This window comes from Schistocerca americana, chromosome 3 (assembly GCF_021461395.2).
Source record: "Schistocerca americana isolate TAMUIC-IGC-003095 chromosome 3, iqSchAmer2.1, whole genome shotgun sequence".
Taxonomy (NCBI): Eukaryota; Metazoa; Arthropoda; class Insecta; order Orthoptera; family Acrididae; genus Schistocerca; species Schistocerca americana.
Genome location: NC_060121.1, coordinates 938,286,248 through 938,306,933, shown reverse-complemented (window position 1 = coordinate 938,306,933; position 20,686 = coordinate 938,286,248). Strand labels below are relative to the sequence as shown.

General features: G+C 38.5%; 1 protein-coding gene across 1 annotated transcript in view; it reads right to left on the bottom strand.

Annotated features, from left to right (window-relative positions):
• Positions 1-475: 475 nt before the first annotated feature.
• The window catches only part of LOC124606766 (RNA-binding protein with serine-rich domain 1-A-like), a 56,296-nt gene continuing 36,085 nt past the window's right edge, over positions 476-20,686 (bottom strand). Inside the window, exon 7 of the mRNA XM_047138821.1 lies at positions 476-736. Coding sequence (XP_046994777.1) covers positions 607-736 — 130 coding nt within the window. The 3' untranslated portion in view covers positions 476-606. The remainder of the gene's footprint in view (positions 737-20,686) is intronic.

Below are 20,686 nucleotides of genomic sequence, written 5' to 3'. Positions count from 1 at the left end.
ATGTGGAATTTGCACAATGTAACCCCACTAAACATTACTTTTATTTTTTGTCCTATCTGATGTGTTATTTTGCATGGAAAGATCGTAAATCCTGTATAGGAAAAGGAGCAAAAACTTGCTGTTAATTCAAAGTTTGAATTAACTCTTTAATAAACACAGACATCCTTTAACTAAAATGGCTTTTATTTCTCTATTTTTATCTCAAAATTTTTCTGGGAAAAATGCTAAACCTGTGTCTGGAAATCAATGAATTGTCAGGGAAACTTGTGGCAACCCTGGAAATACACAGAGTTACTTTTAATTAGGATGTAGAAATTCAGGGTGAATTTAGAATGATACACAGAGGCAGCTCTGAAGCCGTTAATGCTGCCAAACACTGAATGAGCATCATGTAATCTGGAATACAAAATAAATGATAAAAAAACTGCTGGAACAAAGCAACACTGATAGAGTATTAGACTGATCACAATAATTCTTGATTTTGTATTGTTTTATTTAACAAAACAATTCATTTTTATTCTGCAACTGCAAATGTGCAGTTTATACATCACTGAAAGTCAAATATCTGAAACAGTTATAAGAGAGAACTTTAGTTAAAGAAGTATCTTAACGTGAGCTGCTTGAACTGGAGCGGCTGTATCTGCGACGACGTGCTGGGCTACGCGAGCGTGATCTCGGACGTCTGCGGGGCGGAGGTGTTCGCCGTCGCGGAGGAGGTGGTGTATGTCGTCGATACCTGTTTGGAAAAAAATATGATATAAGTAGACAAAATGTTTGCTCGCAGAGGTTTGAACACAAGACTGGTGCATTTGTTAAATTTTACAATGTTCTTAATAGTGACTCAGTAATGGAAGCACTGGTTTTGAGATATACTGGTAATCTTTCATCCATCTGTTACTCTGATGATCTACACTTATATTTCCTTTTGATGCTTCATAATAAGATGTTTTACATTTTTAAGTAAAACAGTAACTGCAAGTGAAAAAGTCAAAAGCAGAAATAATTCTGGGATAAAACTGGAGTACAACATCTTTGAAAGCTGTAAAACATACTTTGGCAATCAATAATTACATCGAAAACGTACAAAGGTAGGTGGATACGTCTGGTACAAAAGCAATGAACTACTTTTTGATTGTACAAATGTTCCAGGAAAATTCCATTATCATTTCCTCAATCAATTTAAATTTATTCCACTAAATCAAGTATGCCTGGCAAGGTCACCCGTACCCGGGGGCAAGGGCACCCTCCCCTCTCCCCCTGCCACAGCTTTCAGAGAAAGGAAAAAAAAATAGTATAGCAAGATATTTTTCTTTCAAGAAAATGATTAAAAAGCAGTATTACCCAAGTTCTTAACAAGGTCTGAACAGGAACTTTTTATGGCTACTTGTAAGTCATCAATTGTCTTCCAAAAATATTTAAAATGCTCCACACACCCCAACCCACCCCAAAAACTATGGTGTGAGCATCCTTGACTCTTGGTAGTGTAGATAGAAATTGTCTACAGGCATAAACCTATGCAAAAAATCCTACAAGTTGTAACTAAATATGCCTAGATTATCTGTGGTGATGAAATGTTCTACGCATTTCTTTTTGGTCAAAAAAGTCAGCACGTATGTCATTCCACATGCGCAGATAATATTCATGGAGGGAAAAAAAATAATCTGAATAATATCAGCTGTCTTGCATACATTCATTTTGCTTAGGGACTTTTCCAATTCTTTCCTATGTGACGACCTTAACTGCCTGGCAATAATGTACTTCATTTTCTGTACTTGCGAAATTACATTTAAATGCATTAATGATGAAACAAAACATAATCTTAAATACAAATGCAGAGTGTGTATGAACTTAATTCAGCAAGTTTTTGTCTGTACAGCATGGAACTTGTTTCTTTCAATTATCTTGGCCACATATCACATTAATTAATTCATAGCTACATATTGTATTTATTTGAAATTTCCAGCGCAACCTATGCAGGCATTATAATCAGCAGCACTGGCAAAACAAAACTTCATATTCTATCAAATAAATTTATTACCTTTCCCAATTTACCTCACAGTGTAAGTTACCCAGGTTTAGTTGGTTCATGCACTTTGGGGAAAGAAATCATGGCAGTCAAGGCCAATGTGTAAATGCTTTTGCCCACAAAAATAAGGAAGGGAGAAGAACCACTGGGGTTTCAGCAAAGAGCATTGCTATGGCATATGGCATCACAAGCACTTTTGCTATTGGACCTTCGAGAATCACACTATGGTAAAAGTGGAATCTATTTATATTTAGACTACATATCATCCACAGAAGTTTTAATATGACATTTCTTGTTATGAAACTGAGACAAGACAGATAATTCTGACTAATTTTATCCATCAAAGAATTAAACATTCTTATAAATGAATATAAAATATGAAACCAAGTTTTGTAGGCAGTTTATATCACTGTTACAAACATCTAGAGGTTGAACTATGGTTTTAGGTTGATTTTCTAGGCTGCAAAACTGTTGGAGCAACCATAATGATGGTTGCGACTCATCAGGTGGCATGACTGTCATTTACAGGCTCTGACATTTCTACACCATCCCATGCACTTGACCTAACAGGGCACTCTCATGAATAGGGGAATGGTGTTCAGATTGTGGATCTCAGTGTGGGAGGTAAATAAATTTGGTTCGTATCATAAAACTCAAAGCAGACATGGTTAATGGTTTATTTACTGACACAGCTACTTTACAGTCTACTGTCTATGCTGCAACAGTTGATCATACCTAATATACCCCATGCAAAGAGAATAGCTGTGAGTACTTGCCATTGTACCACTTATTAGTGTTTCACACTGCCGCATTTACATACGGAGTGTGCGAAGAATGAGAGTTAAAGGCCACTGTGCTTACTGTAATTAATCTTATCTTGTCTGTCTTGTCCCTAAAGGCGTCAGACGAAGGCAGCTGTAGTTCATTCCTAGATTCTTCATTTTAATACTGGTTCTTGCAACTCTGGCACTAGGCTTTCACAGGATACCTGACAAGCTTCTTCAAGTGTTCAGATATTTTGGCACTTCCATGACAAACCTGTAACCATTCATGCTGCCATTTGTATACAGTAAAGTTCATTAGTTCTGTTTAATATAGGTCCCACACACTTAAGCAATATTCTTAGATGAGGCACAAGTAAGCAGTCTCCTTTGTTTGCTGACTGCATTTTCCCAGTATCCTACTAATGAACTAACCTTAGTCACCTGCTTCATCAAGGACTGAGAATATGTGATCATTCCATTCCATATTTCGACAAACTGCTACAGCCAGGTATTTTTATGAATTGACTGCTTCCAAGTGTGACTCAATTACATTATAGCTATGTTGCTGTTGTTGAGGTCTTCAGTCCAGAGGCTGGTTTGATGCAGCTCTCCCTGCTACTCTATCCTGTGCAAGCTTCTTCTTTTCCAAGTACCTACTCCAACTGACATCCTTCTGAATCTGCCTGATGTATTCATCTCTTGATCTTCCTCTATGATTTTTACCCACCAATACTAAATACTATACACCAGTACTAAATTGGTGATCCCTTGATGCCTCAGAATGTGTCCTACCAACCGATCCCTTCTTCTAGTCAAGTTGTGCAACAAATTCCTGTTTTCCCAATTCTATTCAGAACCTCCTCATTAGTTACGTGAGATACCCATCTAATCTTCAGCATTCTTCTGTAGCATCACATTTCGAAAGCTTCTATTCTCTTCTTGTCTAAACTATTTACTGTCCATGTTTCACTTCCATACAAATACTTTCAGAAAAGACTTCCCGACACTTAAATCTATACTCAATGTTAACAAACTTCTCGTCTTCAGAAACACTTTCCTTGCCATTGCCAGTCTACGTTTTAGATCCTCTCTACTTTGACCACCATCAGTTATTTTGCTCCCCAAATAGCATAACTCATTTACTACTTTAAGTGTCTCATTTCCTAACCTAATTCCCTCAGCATCACCTAACTTAATTCGACTACATTCCATTATCTTCATTTTGCTTTAGTTGATGTTCATCTTATATCCTCCTTTCAAGACACTGTCCATTCCGTCCGCCCCCCCCCCCCCCCCCCCACCCCTCTCTCAATACATAGATTGAGTAACATTGGGGATACGCTACAACCCTGTCTCACTCCCTTCCCAACCACTGCTACCCTTTCATGCCTCTTGACTATTATAACTGCCATCTGGTTTCTGTACAAACTGTAAATAGCCTTTTGCTCCCTGTATTTCTCCCCTTCCACCTTCAGAATTTGAAAGCGAGTATTCCAGTCAACACTGTCAAAAGCTTTCTCTAAGTCTGCAAATGGTGGAAGCGTAGGTTTGCCTTTCCTTAATATATCTTCTAAGATAAGTCATAGGGTCAGTATTGCCTCACGTGTTCCAACATTTCTACGGAATCCAAACCGATCTTCCCCGAGGTTGGCTTCTACCAGTTTTTCTATTCGTCTGTAAAGACTTCATGTTAGTATTTTGCAGCCGTGACTTATTAAACTGATGGTTTGGTAATTTTCACACCTGTCAACAACTGCTTCCTTTGGGATTCAAATTATTATATTCTTCTTGAAGTCTGAGGGTATTTCGCCTGTCTCATTCATCTTGCTCACCAGATGGTTGGGTTTTGACATGGCTGGCTCCCCCAAGGCTATCAGTAGTTCTAATGGAATGTTGTCTACTGCCAGGGCCTTGTTTCGACTTAGGTATTTCAGTGCTCTGTCAAACTGTTCATGCAGCATCGTATCTCCCATTTCATCTTCATCTATGTCCTCTTCCATCTCCACAATATTGTCCTCAAGAACATCGTCCTTGTATAGACCCACTATACACTCCTTCCACCTTTTTGCTATCCCTTTCTTGCATAGTACTGGTTTTCCATCTGAGTCCTTGATATTCATACAAGTAAGGTTTCTTTAATTTTCCTGTAGTCAGTATCTATCTTACCCCTAGTGATATATGCCTCTACATCCTTACATTTATCCTCTAGCACCTGCTTAGCTATTTTGCACTTCCTGTCGATCTCAGTTTTGAGACGTTTGTATTCCTTTTTGCCTGCTTCATTTACTGTATTTTTATATTTTCTCTTTTGATTAATTAAATTCAATATCTCTTCTGTCACCCAAGATTTTCTACAAGCCCTCGTCTTTTTACCTACTTGATCCTCTGCTGCCTTCACTATTTCATCTCTCAAAGCTACTCATTCTTCTTCTACTGTATGTTTTTCCCCCGTTCTTGTCAATCGTCCCCTAATGCTGTTTCTGAAACCCTCTACAACCTCTGGTTCAGTTTATTCAGGTCCCATCTCTTTGAATTCCCGCCTTTCTTCAGTTTTAATCTACAGTTTATAACCAATAGCTTGTGGTCAGAGACACATCTGCCCCTGGAAATGTCTCACAATTTAAAACCTGGTTCTCAAATCTCTGCCTTACCATTATATAACCTATCTGAAACCTTCCAGTGTCTCCAGGGGACCTATTCTGTATCGTTCATACCGATCGGTGTAGTAGGTTGGTCTTGGTAGTGACATTATCTTCAGTTCTTTATCGAAATATCCTATTCAGTAACCTTCTGAGACCTGTTACCGAACGGTCCTCCCATCGATTTTATGACAACTGTACCGAGAGGTTTTGGATTTCGGTGTGGCCCTGTCGATCGGTGAGCTGTGGTTTATGCACACCTATAATTTGTTATTTTAAACATATTTAGCAGTTTTAGCTTTGGATTTAGTGATTGTGTTACTAAAGAATCACCAGAGGATGCATCCAGTTGGAAAGTGAGTTCATAATAGTCTATTTTCCTTTGTTAGAAATATGATTAGGTCAGGTTGTTACTGTAAATGATTACATAAAAAAAAGTTTTCGTCCAATATTCTCTCTTATTTTTATGCAAATAAGAGTTTAAATATCATTAAATGTCAAGACATCGGCTTTGCTTACGTATATTACATGAGTGTGAACTGACATTACTAGTGACTTTGTGTACTTTTTCCCACAAATGGTTTAGTTAGTGATTATTGAAACGTGTTTACAACTTTCAAGTAACAATGGAAAGCAATTATGTGAAGCCTGATATTGGAACCCTTCCAAACTATCATGCATTTATGACTTACGCAGCACCGTTTGACTATGAAGTCAACCTACATTTCTCTACGTAATAGTACAAGAATTGAGCGTTCCGTTTCAGTTGTTTGGCACAGCCAAGTGGTTTGTGTGCGGGGATGTGATATGAAAGGACATGGGTTCACGCACGGATGGGCCCAAAAAACTTGTTTTTCTTCTTCATATATGCAACACGTTCTGAGACATTGTTATTCGTGTTAAGTTAAGATTTTTCTTCAATATTCGTTATTACTTACATGTAAGAGCACACTTCCTCACTAATCATTTCGTGATTTCTGTGTGTTTACAAAACGCAATATGATTTATTTATTTATTTAGCGTATGGCAAGTACAAATCACGTATGAAAAATCTAAAAGTACATAACACACAAAACAGTTACAATATCACAAACAAACATCTAGGTTAGAAATATAATCGATTGCACTGTTAGTCGCATCCATGAAGTCCCTTGTTGGCCCAGGGTAGGCCCTCAGAGGGCATTCTACCACGATATGGTGAATTGTCTGCCTGTCAGCGCCACAGTCGCACTGTGGTGACGGCACTATGCTCCATTTGTACAAGGAGTCCGCACAACGGCCGTGGCTCGTCCTGATCCTGTTAAGGGTAGACCAGATTTTGCGGGGCAAGTCAAAGCCCCGAGGTCTGTTAGATGTTCCCAATAAGGTGTTAACCTTATTACAGTAATTAAACGAAATATGAAATTGCTGGAGATGAACCTGCTGTGAGCGAAACAACCAACAATGACGTTTATATTTTTTCTTGTCAGAAATAATCACCATTTTTTCTGAATATGTAGCGATTTCCGAGTATGCGGGTAGACAGGAATCTAAGAGCACAATTTAAATTACTGGGAATGTAACTAGCAGTAGTCATCTTCATAATCTTGCTTGTCACAAGTATTTATCTGCGATCGAATCCTCAACAACAGTAGACAGAGATGAAAGGTCTCCGTCGTAATATTTTTACACTGTAACACCATATACGAAACAGTCAGAGATGAAAGGTCTCCGTCGTAATATTTTTACACTGTAACACCATATACGAAACATTTTCATTCATGAGATGCATGTTATAAACCTCGACGAACTGCAGGAGCTCTCGAAAATGTGTTTTTTAAATTTTGTTTTTAAGACCCAAATCTTTTGACATATCATATAGGGAAGTGGGCTACTTAATCATTTGGATCTCTAGCAGCAAGTTATAACCACATTCTGTTTATTTTCTTATTCTTTAAAACTCTCAGAATCAATTTTTCGTCTGTTTTTACAGATGTATTAGTACAATGTGGTACTACACACAATTCCTAACTCATTTTCCAAAATGTAAAATCCAAAACACGATGTCAGTATGATTGAGAATAAGAAGACATAATGTGGCATTTACGGCAATTTGCAGAATACAGTCAAATACGCTATCATTATTATGTATGCATGGAAACATGCGATCAGGGAAACTGTAAAAATTTCTAAGCATTTCAGCTGAGAATCATGGAAATGGATATACTGCACCTAATACTGTTAAGGAGGAGGCAAGAACGATGAAGGCGGGCATGTCAGCTTGATGGAATGCGGTGTCATGCGTTATGCCATAACATTATGGCAACATAAACACAATTTTTGGTACTTCAAAGAATAGCACTCCTGTGTCGTCTGCTAGCTGCTTTGTGTTTGTGGCACTGTGCGCGCTGCATTGTGCATGCGCGGATCTGTGGTCGCTTGCTATTGATTGGATTGCACGACGCGAACTGACGACAGCGCTTCGGTTCTCTAGACCTGAACAGTATTGCTTCCAAAATGCATACTGAATAGTGCAGGGGCTCTAATTCGAGTACTAGACCATTCGGTGCTCCTGAGTACCAAAACGATCAGCACAATGGCGGAAAGATACAGACTAGGCACCCAGGACTCTTCCACGTATACAACCTTCTTTCATGATTCTTAAACCAAGTGTTGGCTATGATTAAGTTATGCTTTGTTCAAAATTCTACCAGGTGGCTTCCTCTTTCAATCCTTACCCCCATTCCATATTCACCTACTACTTTTCCTTCTCTTCCTTTTCCTACTATCGAATTCCAGTCCCCCATGACTATTAAGTTTTCGTCTCTCTTCACTATCTGAATAATTTCTTTTATCTCATTGTACATTTCTTCAACCTCTTCGTCATCTGCAGAGCTAGTTGGCATATACACTTGTACTACTGTGGTAGGCGTGGGCTTCGCGTCTATCTTGGCTATTATATGAGTTCACTATGCTGTTTGTAGTAGCTTACCCGTGCTCCTATTTTTTTATTCATTATTAAACCTACTCCCGCATTACCCCTATTTGATTTTGTATTTGTAACCCTGTATTCGCCTGACCAGAAGTCTTGTTTCTCCTGCCACTGAACTTCACCAATTTCCACTATATGTAACTTTAACCTATCCATTTCCCTTCTTAAATTTTCTAACCTACTTGCTCAATTAAGGGATCTGACATTCCACACTTCGATCTACAGAACGCCAGTTTTGTTTCTCCTTATAACGACATTCTCCTGAGTAGTCCCTGCCCAGATATCCGATTGGGGGAGTATTTTATCTCCAGAATATTTTACCCAAGAAGACACCATCATCATTTAAGCATATTGTAAAGCTGCATGCCCTCGGGAAAAATTACGGCTGTAGTTTCCCCTTACTTTCAGCCATTCGCAGTACCTCTTGGTTAATGTTACAAGGCCAGATGAGTCCATCATCCAAAACGGCTGCTGCCCCTCTTCAGGAACCACACGTTTGTCTGGCCTCTCAACAGATATCTCTCCATCGTGATTTTACCTATGGTATGGCTATTGTATCGCTCAGGCACGCAAGCCTCCCCACCAACGGCAAAGTCCATGGTTCATGGGGGGGAGGGTTGTAGCCTTAGGATACAAATTTTCTGCATTTTTGTGATTTTTGTGAAGTGTGTAATTTTACATTGTGTATTTTTAAGGCAAGTTGCCAATCTTTTCCAAATCTGACTGGATATTTGTGCAACTTTTTCAGAAAGTACTTCAACATACATAACTGCATCACCAGCAAAAAGTCTGAGATTACAATTAATCTTGTCTATCACGTCATTAATACAGAACATGAGCAACAAGGATCCCAACACACTTCTCTGAAGCACACCTAAAGTTATTTCTACTTCTATCAATGAGTCAACAATATAAGGAAAGACAGATTACTACTCACTGTAAAGATGATAAGTTGAGTTGCAGACAGGCACTGTTACACCTTTAGCTTTTGGCCAAAGCAGTCTTCAGAGGAGGAAACACACACATACACACATTCATTCACACAAGCAAGCACACCTCATGCACACATGATTGCTTGACTGCTTTGTGAATGGACCTGCCAGCCTTTACATCTGGTTAGAATTTCTGTGGGTCTTATGAGATACCTCTGAATCATATTCTGTTAGGATAGTCACTGAAAGTTTCATGCATTGCTCTCTTGACAGCCAAATGTGTTTCATCAGCATTTCTCTATCTACACCCCTACACCTTGTTTCGCACATACTGTGCATTAGTCACTATTTCTTTAGAAGTTACTTTACTGAGATAGTATACATGACAGGGTGTATACGTGGACAAGGAAAAAAAAAAATCCCGGATTTCCCGGTTAAAAATACACTTTCTCCCGGGTGAAAATACACTTTTTCTATGTTAAGTGACAGTATACTCTTCCTCAGCACTGTAAACCTCATCAACCCTTTGAATGTTTATGGTTTTATATACCGACGTAGAATTTCCCGGCACTTAAGAAAACAAAACTCAGGGGGAAAAACACGTTTTGAAAGACCTTTGACGTCCAGTAACATGTACGCTGCATATTTTCGTATAACAAAGGTATAAATTTGAATTCCACCAAACACCGCATGTCACTTTCCAAAGCATTGAAATCGAGATCGCAATGCGCTTTAGTAAGCCAGTCATAGCTCATGTCACGTGATCTCACCAGCTGATGACAGCATAGGCCACGTGATGTAGTCAGCCAATAGTAAGATCACTCTTAAGTAGTGTGAACACACAAATAAGAAATGTTAATAGTTTAAATTAATATACATAGTATTCACATAAAATATTGGTCTTGAAGATTAATAAGTTGGAAGAGAAGCTAAGCTTCCACATATAATGTTGATCTTTTTTGCGCGTGTTACACTTTAAGATACATCACACAAACATGCCAGTAAAATTTTTAGTAACGACGCAAACGTCTGATATCCTGGGCTCGAAATTCTTCTAAATGGTCGTCCTCAAAGAGTTGATTTTTAAATGAGAGTCAAACGCTTTGTGATTTAAGAAATTCATCGTACATTCTCGCACATTGTTCATCCTGCGTAAAAGGAAATCTGCTTTGAATGTAATGCTTTTTAAACCACCATTCGCAATATTTTCCCGTGACCTGTTAGAAATAGGTTCGTTTCAGCAGTTGCAAGAAAGCGCCAGATAATAAGCGTCACCACGCTTGCGCAGCTATGATGACGTGGGAAGCCCATATGTTCGTACGTGTAAAACATGAAAAGATCTTACATTCTGTCATAAAAGAAACAAGAAATCAGAGGATACTTCAAGAGCGTCGGAATTTCGCGAACCATACTGTATTATCTCATGTTTGGTTCTTTATTATGGCATAATGCCATACGTGCACTTGAAATGCAGCGAACAGTTGAAACTAGCCAATAGTGTGAAATTAAACACTTTGTTTCAAATAAATTGAGTGCCTCAGCAGAAAAGATTAATAAAAGCCAAATCTCTTTAGCAAACCTGCAAAAATAACTTCACTGTTCTGTAAGGCAATTAATGCTTGATTGTCAGAAAGGTGGAAATAAAATCTGAAAATAACAACATATTTTAGTATTCCGTAACTATGCGAACGTATTTTAATTCATTTGATAGCTCCCGGCCACAATAATCCATTTTGTTATCATTTAACGTGAGAGCAATAAACAAAGAGGAAACAGCAAAATCACTGAACATAAACACAGGTCACCTGGAGACGACCCACCTCCCCACCATAACTCCGATTGCTCCGTGCATCAGCCCCAGATTTACTATATTTCCGAACTGGAACAATATCAACTAATGGCGCCCAGCCACACTTCTGTAACCAGAAGCGGGAGAAGGTACTACTCACACGCGACTCAACTGCGCATGCGCAAGAGCTCGCCAGCAACTGCTCAAATGAATCTAATTCAAACAGTTGTCACGTCACGCTCATCGGAGGCAATTTGTTGTTATAAAGCATTGCATAGCCTTCCTAAAGCCTCTGACACACTTTGCTGTTGGCAGACACTTGTATGAGCACTGTTTTGTTGTTGTATATGGCGCATTCCCTTTCCAGTTTTATTTTCGTTTTTTTTTTTTTCTCTTGTTCATCTTTTGTTGCTGCAGTATTATTCTGCAGTAGAGGTCTGGGATATCTGTTGCTATTATATCTGACATATTTCCATCAAGGGTAGGCTTTCAAACTGTCTGTTCTATGTAGTTCCCAGAGAAAACATTAAGTCTTGTCATGGCTGCCATTTACAACTGCAATCATCCCAAGCAATGGTCGTTTCAATTATGACAGTATGATCACGGAACATCTAAAATGCAGCCATCATAAAAAGGATGCCTTACTAATTATTGTAAATTATTTCCACATGATACACTTAGTGGAAATTTTTATGAGGGCCTATACTGTTGCATACAGCAAATATTTATTTCTTCCATTCATTCAAGGAATTCACCTCACTATTTTTATCAGATTCACAGAATTTGTGCATAACCATCTTAAGATGTAGTTAAATAAAGACCCTCACTTCATTATCAAAGGTATCTTGAAAGCCAATACCAAATCACACATACTGGAAACATCTCTACTGCATGTACAGTGAAGCACCAGAAGCCTTGAACTGGATTTACTTCTTTCTGTTCCTTGAATCTCTCTTTTTCCTTCCTCTTCTTTTCTCTTTTTGTTGTTCTGCCAAATCTGTCTCCTTTACTTTATCTCTCTTTTACTGTAAATCCTCCTCTCTGTGTTCTCTTTTTCTTTTCACTGTTTCAATTATGTCAGCTTTCTCATTTCTCACAGCCCATTATTCAACATTTTTACTGACTTCTCAGTACTTCAAATCTCAAATGTTGCTAGCAAAAGCAACTACATTTCCTAACTACCCAGTGCCTCTTAACGCTGAACTGTGCCTCTAGTCTTTTTTTGTCATATCTTTCCTTCTATCCCCATCGTTCCCGGTACTACATGTCATTCTCAGTACTACATTGATTCCTACCAGAATGAACCTCCATATTTGGCTGCTTTATTTTTTTAAGAAAATAGATATAGCATATCCAAAGGATCTTATCTATGATAGAAGACACACAAAAATGAAATCATTCTGAAACACAAACTGTTTTTCGTTTTTTTAACAACAATGTGGCAACCAGGCAAACCTTCCAAAGCCTAAATCTGACAAGAGAGTGTAAACTCAGGTTCCATAAAGAGGGATTTAGAATGCATTAACATCAATAACATTTCCTATTTTAAAAGGTTTCATTTGTGTTGTTTTTTGTGAATTCTCTCTTCACTTTGGAGAAGACTTAATAATTTATTTAATTTTAAACAGTGAGCACTTCAGTTGCAACTTCATTAACACGTATCATAGTAACTGTTTTAGTACTGCATAGTAAAACTACCCCCGGCACTACACATAGGAATGCTTGCCATAGAAGAGAGTTTGTGCAGTATTTGGTAAGTATGGGGAGGTATTCCCAGACTGAAGTTTTGAGTAAGGATGTGTGTTGTGCCTGGTTAGTCTCTCATTAACCCTTGGCTGCTGATGTGCTTGCTACAAGCAGTGTTGAATGCTACATTATAATCCCCTAATGCATCTACCGGTGCTAAGTAGCATGTGTCTGGGCTGGGACTACCCAAGCGGTTTGCCTCATCTCTTGCTGAATATTTCTGAAGTGCTTTCTTCGATGTCTCCTCCTGTTTTTCTATGGCAGGAGTTCTCAAAAGTGTGCACCAGGGTGCACTGGTGCATTCTAGATCATTTACGGGTGTGCCCTATAATATTTTAGGAAAACATATGGCCAAATAAAAAAGAGCACATAGCTACTCAATTTTATCCATTTCATGACAGGTATAATGAGCAATGAGTCCTTAAGTTTTGTCGAATAGTTCGGTTTGATTAAGGAAATAAGGTGGCTTATTCTCCTTGTAGTGTTGACAGTATTCGGAATGTTTCATGCCGACTGTCTTCTCTCTTCCATTGCTGCTAATATTAGCTATCTAACAATAGTGGCTGTTTGGGAACTGGCCAAAGGTATTTCAAAATAATGAGTGATGATAAAGCCACTGCTGGCCCACTGAGGTCATCTCTTACACTACTGAGAAGTCATAACAATATGCAGTGGTGTTAGTGAATAATTTATTTAATAATGAATGTAACTGTATTTATGAATGTAACACTTTATCCATGGTAAAGTTTGGTGTGTCCAACACAGTAACTTATTTGATATGTTGTAAAAAAACTTGCTGTCCAAGACTACAACCATGGACTGCAAGTTTCTTACAACATAATTCTTCATGATCATTCATAATTAATAAATGTCTCAAATGCCATTTTCTTCAACTCCTTGCATTAGAACTGCATTACAACAGCCTTACCTAAACTTCACAAATTTTTATAGAAATAATGCGCTTTTAGCGAACCCTTTTTACTTTTGTGTGTAACTATCTCAGTCGCTGGTCAGTACTGTGCACACAAGCATCCATATATAACTAGCACTGGTCGTGAAATATTCCCAACCATCCCTCTCTCACCACCCTTCGCCCTGTAAGGGCCATGCAAACTATTTTTGCATGCCTTGTTCCCTTGCCTCCTTTCCGTAACCAAATGGTACGACACCTGTGGTGCTCTTAAAGTTTGAAAATAAACATTGAGTTTATCCACTGTGTTGTCAAGTGTTAATGGATTTCAGGTCAGATCCAAATGTTCAATCAGAAGAAAACTGTGAAAAATATTTGACAACTGATGGATTTTTCTGGCAGAAACTCTTACAGATATTATATGATCGTGTAGTGCTTTTTTTATGAGAATGCAGGCTTTCTCGGCGAATCTCGATGATAAAATCTTCTCGGGTTGACAGCCGAGTCAATGGGACTAGAAGATTTTATCATCGTGTTGTGCTTTTGTTTCACAGTTGATTTGCCTATGGACATTTTTCTTTTATGATGGTAGCCATGCTGAAATTGAGACTTGTGCGCTATGCATATGATCACGACTTGTCCATAGAATTCTGAAGGTTTCATGCTATTCCCAATGAATGCGAACCTATTCCACCTAACTCCAAGTAGCACTGCAACAGGACATAGGAAATGAATTGCTTATTATTATTATTATTATTATTATTATTGGCCATTATGACCTATTTAGGTACCACGACAGTGTACCAAAAACTACAAATAACATCGACAACCAGTCACTTTTTAATAAAATTTTATTGAAAGTGCGTAGCTTTCTGTTGTCAACAAAATATTATTGAAAAGAGAAACTGGGAGAGAAAATTATCTATGAGAGCTGGTTATTGTTTGGTCTTGAGCTGTCCGTGACTAAACGAATTTCATTTCATTTCATGTTCTTTGCTACAGATGAGTACCACATGTGAACATGATCACTGTTGTTCATGAAGCCTTGCTACTTCTGAAACATCATTTCCACTGCACTTTAGAGATCCAGTGGATTCATGACAGAAGCTTCTAGCAAGGTTAACGGAACTCGAAAATTATCGTTGGCAGCACTGTTACCTCTTGGAGGTACAAGAATCCAAGCCCAGAAGGAAAACACGTTTTCATTGTTGTGCGCTTTGCGTTATTGCTGAGCTGTCAGGTGATTTGTCAATGAGGTGTTGTTAGCATTAGTTGGGCTCGTGTTTTGTGTACAACGTACTGTTTATCTTGAAAGTGCTAAAGTGAATCTTATATGCAAAATACAATTGAATAAAATGGGCAGATTTCTGAAAAACAAGCATGGTGTTGAAGAATCCAATTCTGGAAGTGAACAAACACTAAGTGCAAGTAAAAAAGCAAAATGGTGGCCTACTCGTAAGTACAATGAAAAGTACTTAAGCTATGGTTTCACTTGGACTGAGAGTGACATTTATCCTTTCCCACTACGCTTAGTATGTGGGTATAAAACGACAACTGAATCCCTGTTTCCTAGTAAACTGAGCAAACATTTTAAAACAATGCATTCAAGATAAATCTGTAAGCTATTTCAAGAGATTGTCTGAACATCAAACAAGGGCAGCAAATTCTTTTAAAAGTGTAATGTCTGTTTCTGATAAAGCTCTGATCACTTCCTACCAAGTATCTGAACTAATAGCAAAGAGTATGAAAGCTCATACTATAGGTGAGTCCTTTATTTTGCCTGCTTGCAAAAATGTCATGACGATACTAGGATATGAATCAGCTATGAAAATAGGCAAGATTCCTTTGTCAAATGATACACTTCACAGGCTTAATATAGAAATGTCTACTGATATTTAGAAAAATGTATTCAGAAATAAACTCAACCACTCAAACTTTGCATTGCAACTTGACGAATCAACAGACAGTACCAACAAATTGCAACTCTTAGCATTTGTCTGTTTCATTATTCAAGATCAAATAGTAAATCAGCATCTTTTTTGCAAAGAATTAAGTGTGTCTACTAAATGTGAGGATGTTTTCAACATTTTAAATGATTATCTCAACAAGAGGCAGTTAACATGGAAATCATGTGTAGGCACTTATACAGATGGCACCCCTTCAATGGTAGGCTGTGTTATTGTAGAAAAACAAAATGAATATGTTATTGTAACTCACTGCTTTCTTCACAGGGAGGCCTTACAGCAAAATCAATGGGAGAAAAATTGAGAGAAGTCTTAGAGTAAGTTGTTCGGATGGTAAGTTTCATTAAAACAAGACCTGTCAAAATCCGTTTATTCGAGAAACTTTGTATCAATATGGACTCAGAACACAGACCGTTGCTTTTACACACAGAAGTCAGGTGGTTGTCAAGGTGGAAAGTACTTACCCGTTTGCATGAGCTAACAAGAACTTCTTGTGTTTTTTGAAGAAATGAAATATTTACATTTTTGCAACTTCCTTCGGAGTGAATTTTAGATTGCTAGATTGCAGTATTTGGCCGATATATTTCAGCAGTTCAATATTTTGAACACTAGCATGCAAGGGAAAGATGAAAATATCCTCACAACCACCAACAAAATTAAAGCATTTCACAGAAAACTGCAAATATGGAAAAGAAAAGGTGTGCAAGGTAAACTGGAAATGTTCCCACAGGTAAGCAGCACATGGATAAAGGAAATACTTCCAATAGTAGTAGATCATTTTATATGTTTACTAGAGAAACTGAGTTCATATTTTCCATCCCTCAACACAGAATAGTACGACTGGATTCGAAACCCATTCATTGAAACTTCAGGTGATTTCGGCTTAATATTAACAGAAGAAGAAGAAGAAGAAGAAGAAGAAGAAGAACTGATCGTGGACTAACGCTTTAGCATAAGTAATTGTCTCTTGAAGCCTTTTGGGTTTCTATAAAAGAAGAATGTCTGTATATATCTAAAAAGGCTCTGAACATTTTACTTCAATTTTCGACATCATATTTATGTGAATTAGGATTTTCTGCCCTCACCACAATTAAATGTAAAAAGAGAGAAACTTTTCAATGTAATGATGAGGAAATGAGAGTTTGTCTTTCAAATAAATCTCCAAACATTGAAGAAATTGCAAGGGCACATCAGGCTCATGTTTCTCATAAACACTAGAAAGAGTAGACATAAGGTATGTTTCATTTGTATTGCATTATTACTTTTCTCTATAATTTGAATTAATCATTCGTTTTACTGCATTATTTCATTTCAATACGTTTCACTTAATAGTCTCTCTTGCCTTTTGTCTTGGCAGGATAGGAGGCAAAACAGTGCTCGGCTGTTGCATTTGGGTGACAATCGTGCTTCATGAATCTCTCACATTTCTTATACAAAAATTATTTGTTCATATTGTGATAATGTATGTTTTTTATTAATATAAGTTGCATCTTCTGTAGTCTGGATGCAAAATTCAAAATAAAATGACTTAATTGTTATTTTATCATAGTATTTATTTCCTATATGGACTGCTGCAAAATATTTCTTAGAAATGTGTGTACAGTGCGCCCACGATCATTTGCGGCCTTTTAAATGCGTCCGAATCTCAAAAAGTTTGAGAACCACTGTTCTACGGTTTCTCACCTCCGATATGAACATTATTGTAGGTTTAAAAATTAGTTTCTGACTCTCTGGCTTCCATGCAAATTGACTGTTGTTACAAATCCACAGTGTTTGTTTAAAGATGGTTTTTCCTTCATTACTGTCTGAAGTAATTTTGGTAACCAAATCTGAAAGTTACGTGTCACTTTCAATATACATCAGTACTGTAACCCTTTAACTGCTCTGGACGTGTTAACGTGTGTGCCTTTGTACCTGTCCCTGTGTGCTCTGAACGTGTTTACACGCGCCACCAGCCCTCCTCCTACCTGGTACTCTGAACTCTGAACGTGTGTAAATACATTCAGAGCACACAGGGACAGGTACAAAGGCGTGCACGTTAACAGGTCCAGAGCAGTTAAAGGGTTAATGAAACATGGGAAGTCCAAACTGGAATATCACCAATATTATGAAAACGATAGATTGTTACTGACCATAAAATTGACACGTTGATCTGCAGACAGGCATAATGAAAAGACTGTTTCACATTGAGCTTTTGGCCAAAGTCTTCTTCAGAAAAGAGAAGAAAAGAAATGCACGCATGACCACTATCGCCGGCTGCTCTGGCCAGAATGCAATGATGTCATGTAGATCGCAAGCAGCAATCTGGAGAGGGGTGGGAAAGGGGAGGGACAGCATCATATGGGTGGGGGAGCATGCAGGAATTAGATAGTAACTGGACAAGGCTGTCAGATGAGTGTGCAGGCATAGAGCATAGCACAATTGATGGTGAGGGGATGTGAACTGTGTGGAGGTGATAAGGCAGACGGCGGCAGATACTGTTGGATGGAGAGTGTGGGGACAATAGATTGTCGCAGGTTGAGGCCATGTGATTTTGGGAATGGAGAATGCATTGTAAGGACAGTTCCCATCTGTGCAGATCAGAAAAGATGGTGGTGGATGAGAGGATCCAGATGGCCCAGGTTGTGAAGCAGCCATTGGAATCAGAAAGTACATTGTGTTCAGCTGCATGATGGTGGTGGCCATTCATTCTGGTGGACAGTTAGCTGGCAGTCATATCTACATAAAAAGCTAGATAATGATTGCAGCAGAGCTGGTATAAGACGTGGCTGCTTCCACAGGTGGCCCGAACTCTGATGGGGTAGGATAAGCCAGTGACATGACTGGAATATGAAGTGCTGGGCGAGTGGACTAGACAGCTCTTGCAGCTGGGTTTTCCACAGGGACACGATCCCTGTGGCAAGCGGCTGGGATTGGGAATGGTATAGGAATGGACTAGGATATTCTGGAGGTTATACGGGCGATGGACCATAACTTTAGGAGGAGTTGGAAGGATCTTGGCTAGAATGTCTGTTGTTCCACGACAATCGAAGCTCTGATGAAGGATGAGTTTCAGTTGTTCCCGTCCAGGATGGTATTGGGTCACGAAGAAGGCACTCCTTTGTAGTTGGCTCTTGGTGGTGGTGGGAGAATTGGGTATGTGTGGGGATATCGCAGAGGAAATCTGTTTGCAGATGAGGTCTGGGGGACAGTGCCTGTCTGTGAAGCTCTTCGTGAGACCTTCAGTATACTGGACAATGGAGTTCTTGCCACTGCAAATACAATTTATCTGGGTGGCCAAGCTGTATGGGAGGTGTGGTTGGTGGGTTTAATGTGGACATAGGTGTGGATGGAGTCTTCAAAGAGTAGTTGATAAATGTCCAGAAACATGGCATGCTGGATTGAATAGGACCCGGTGAAGCATTTGCAACAGATGTGTTGACTTGTGAAGGAATGAGGATAGAGTATTTGGCCCCGAGCCCATATCACAAAAGCATCAACACAGCTCAACCAAACCACAGATTTGGGAGTTTCAAGTTCCTTTATCGCTACATTTCAATAATACCTACTGAATGCATGCATTGTTCACCCTACTAAATAAAGAAGAATACAGATTTCATTCTAGTCTAGTGGACACTTTCTGTGCATGTTTTGAGTATAAATTTTTGTCATGCATGTGAGATGAAAATTTTTTCTTTCTGGTAAAGCATATAGTTACTTCGTATTGTAAATGAAATATACTGATCATTTGTGAAAACATTCTCATAATTGGCATTTGTAGTGAGCTATGTAGAAGACTTTTTAACTTCAAACAATGGAAAATCCAGGATGGAATGTAGCAATATTGTGAAAAGGAAAGTTGCTACTCACCATACAGTGGAGATGCTGAGTTGCAGATAGGCACAACAAAGAGACTGTTACAAATAAAGCTTTTGGCCCGAAAGGTCTTCGTCAAAAATAGAAGACACACACACACAAGTTGTGTGAGTTGCTTTTGCACGTGTGTGTGTGTGTGTGTGTGTGTGTGTGTGTGTGTGTGTGTGTTTTGTCTATTTTTGACTAAGGCCTTACGGGCCAAAAGCTTTATTTGTAACAGTACTGTCTTTTTGTTGTGCCTATTTGCAACTCAGCATTTGCACTATATGGTGAGTAGCAACTTTTCTTTTCATAATATTGTTACTTTTTAACTTCATTTGTACTGTGTCTCGAGACTTATTTCGTAGCTTTGTGAGCAATATTTTCTCCAGATTAACTGCATGTTCAAGCACTGGAGGAAGGTAGACTGCCTGTCTATAATAAATATACTTTGTAAACAATACATTTATGAAAAAGTTCATGTCTTCACTTAAAACTTCCGGGCTGATAGGCCGTGGTCGAAGTATAAAACTCTCTCCTGACGTTTTGTTTCCAACTGCGGGAGACATCCTCGGAGGTAAAGCAGTTCGCCGCTTTACCTCCGAGGATGTCTCCCGCAGTCGGAGACGAAACGTCAGGAGAGAGTTTTATACTTCGACCACGGCCTATCAGCCCGGAAGTTTTAAGTGAAGACAATACCGGCCGTGAAAGCTTACATTGTATGATCAATTTCATGTCTTATTTGGAATTTTGGCAACACATTTCTTATATTTCCAATTACTTCTTGTTCATCACAAATGAGGACAGTTCTCTGCCAGTCAGCTAGTAATTTTAAAGTAATTGGGTAATCTGAAAAGTTCATCCTTACCTGGGTGTTTTCTACCACAGTAATTCACCCAAAAACAGTCACAACGGGGAATATGTGTAAGGGCCTAAACCATTTATGAAACTGTACGAAAACTGTATATTTTGTTTGTAGCTGAACATTAAAATCTTCTAGTCAATGAAAATAAAGGAGTACAAATATTATGATTAATCTATGAATAGTTCAATACTATAAATATATGATAATTTATTACAATATTGATGCAATGTATGCTGTATTTTAACT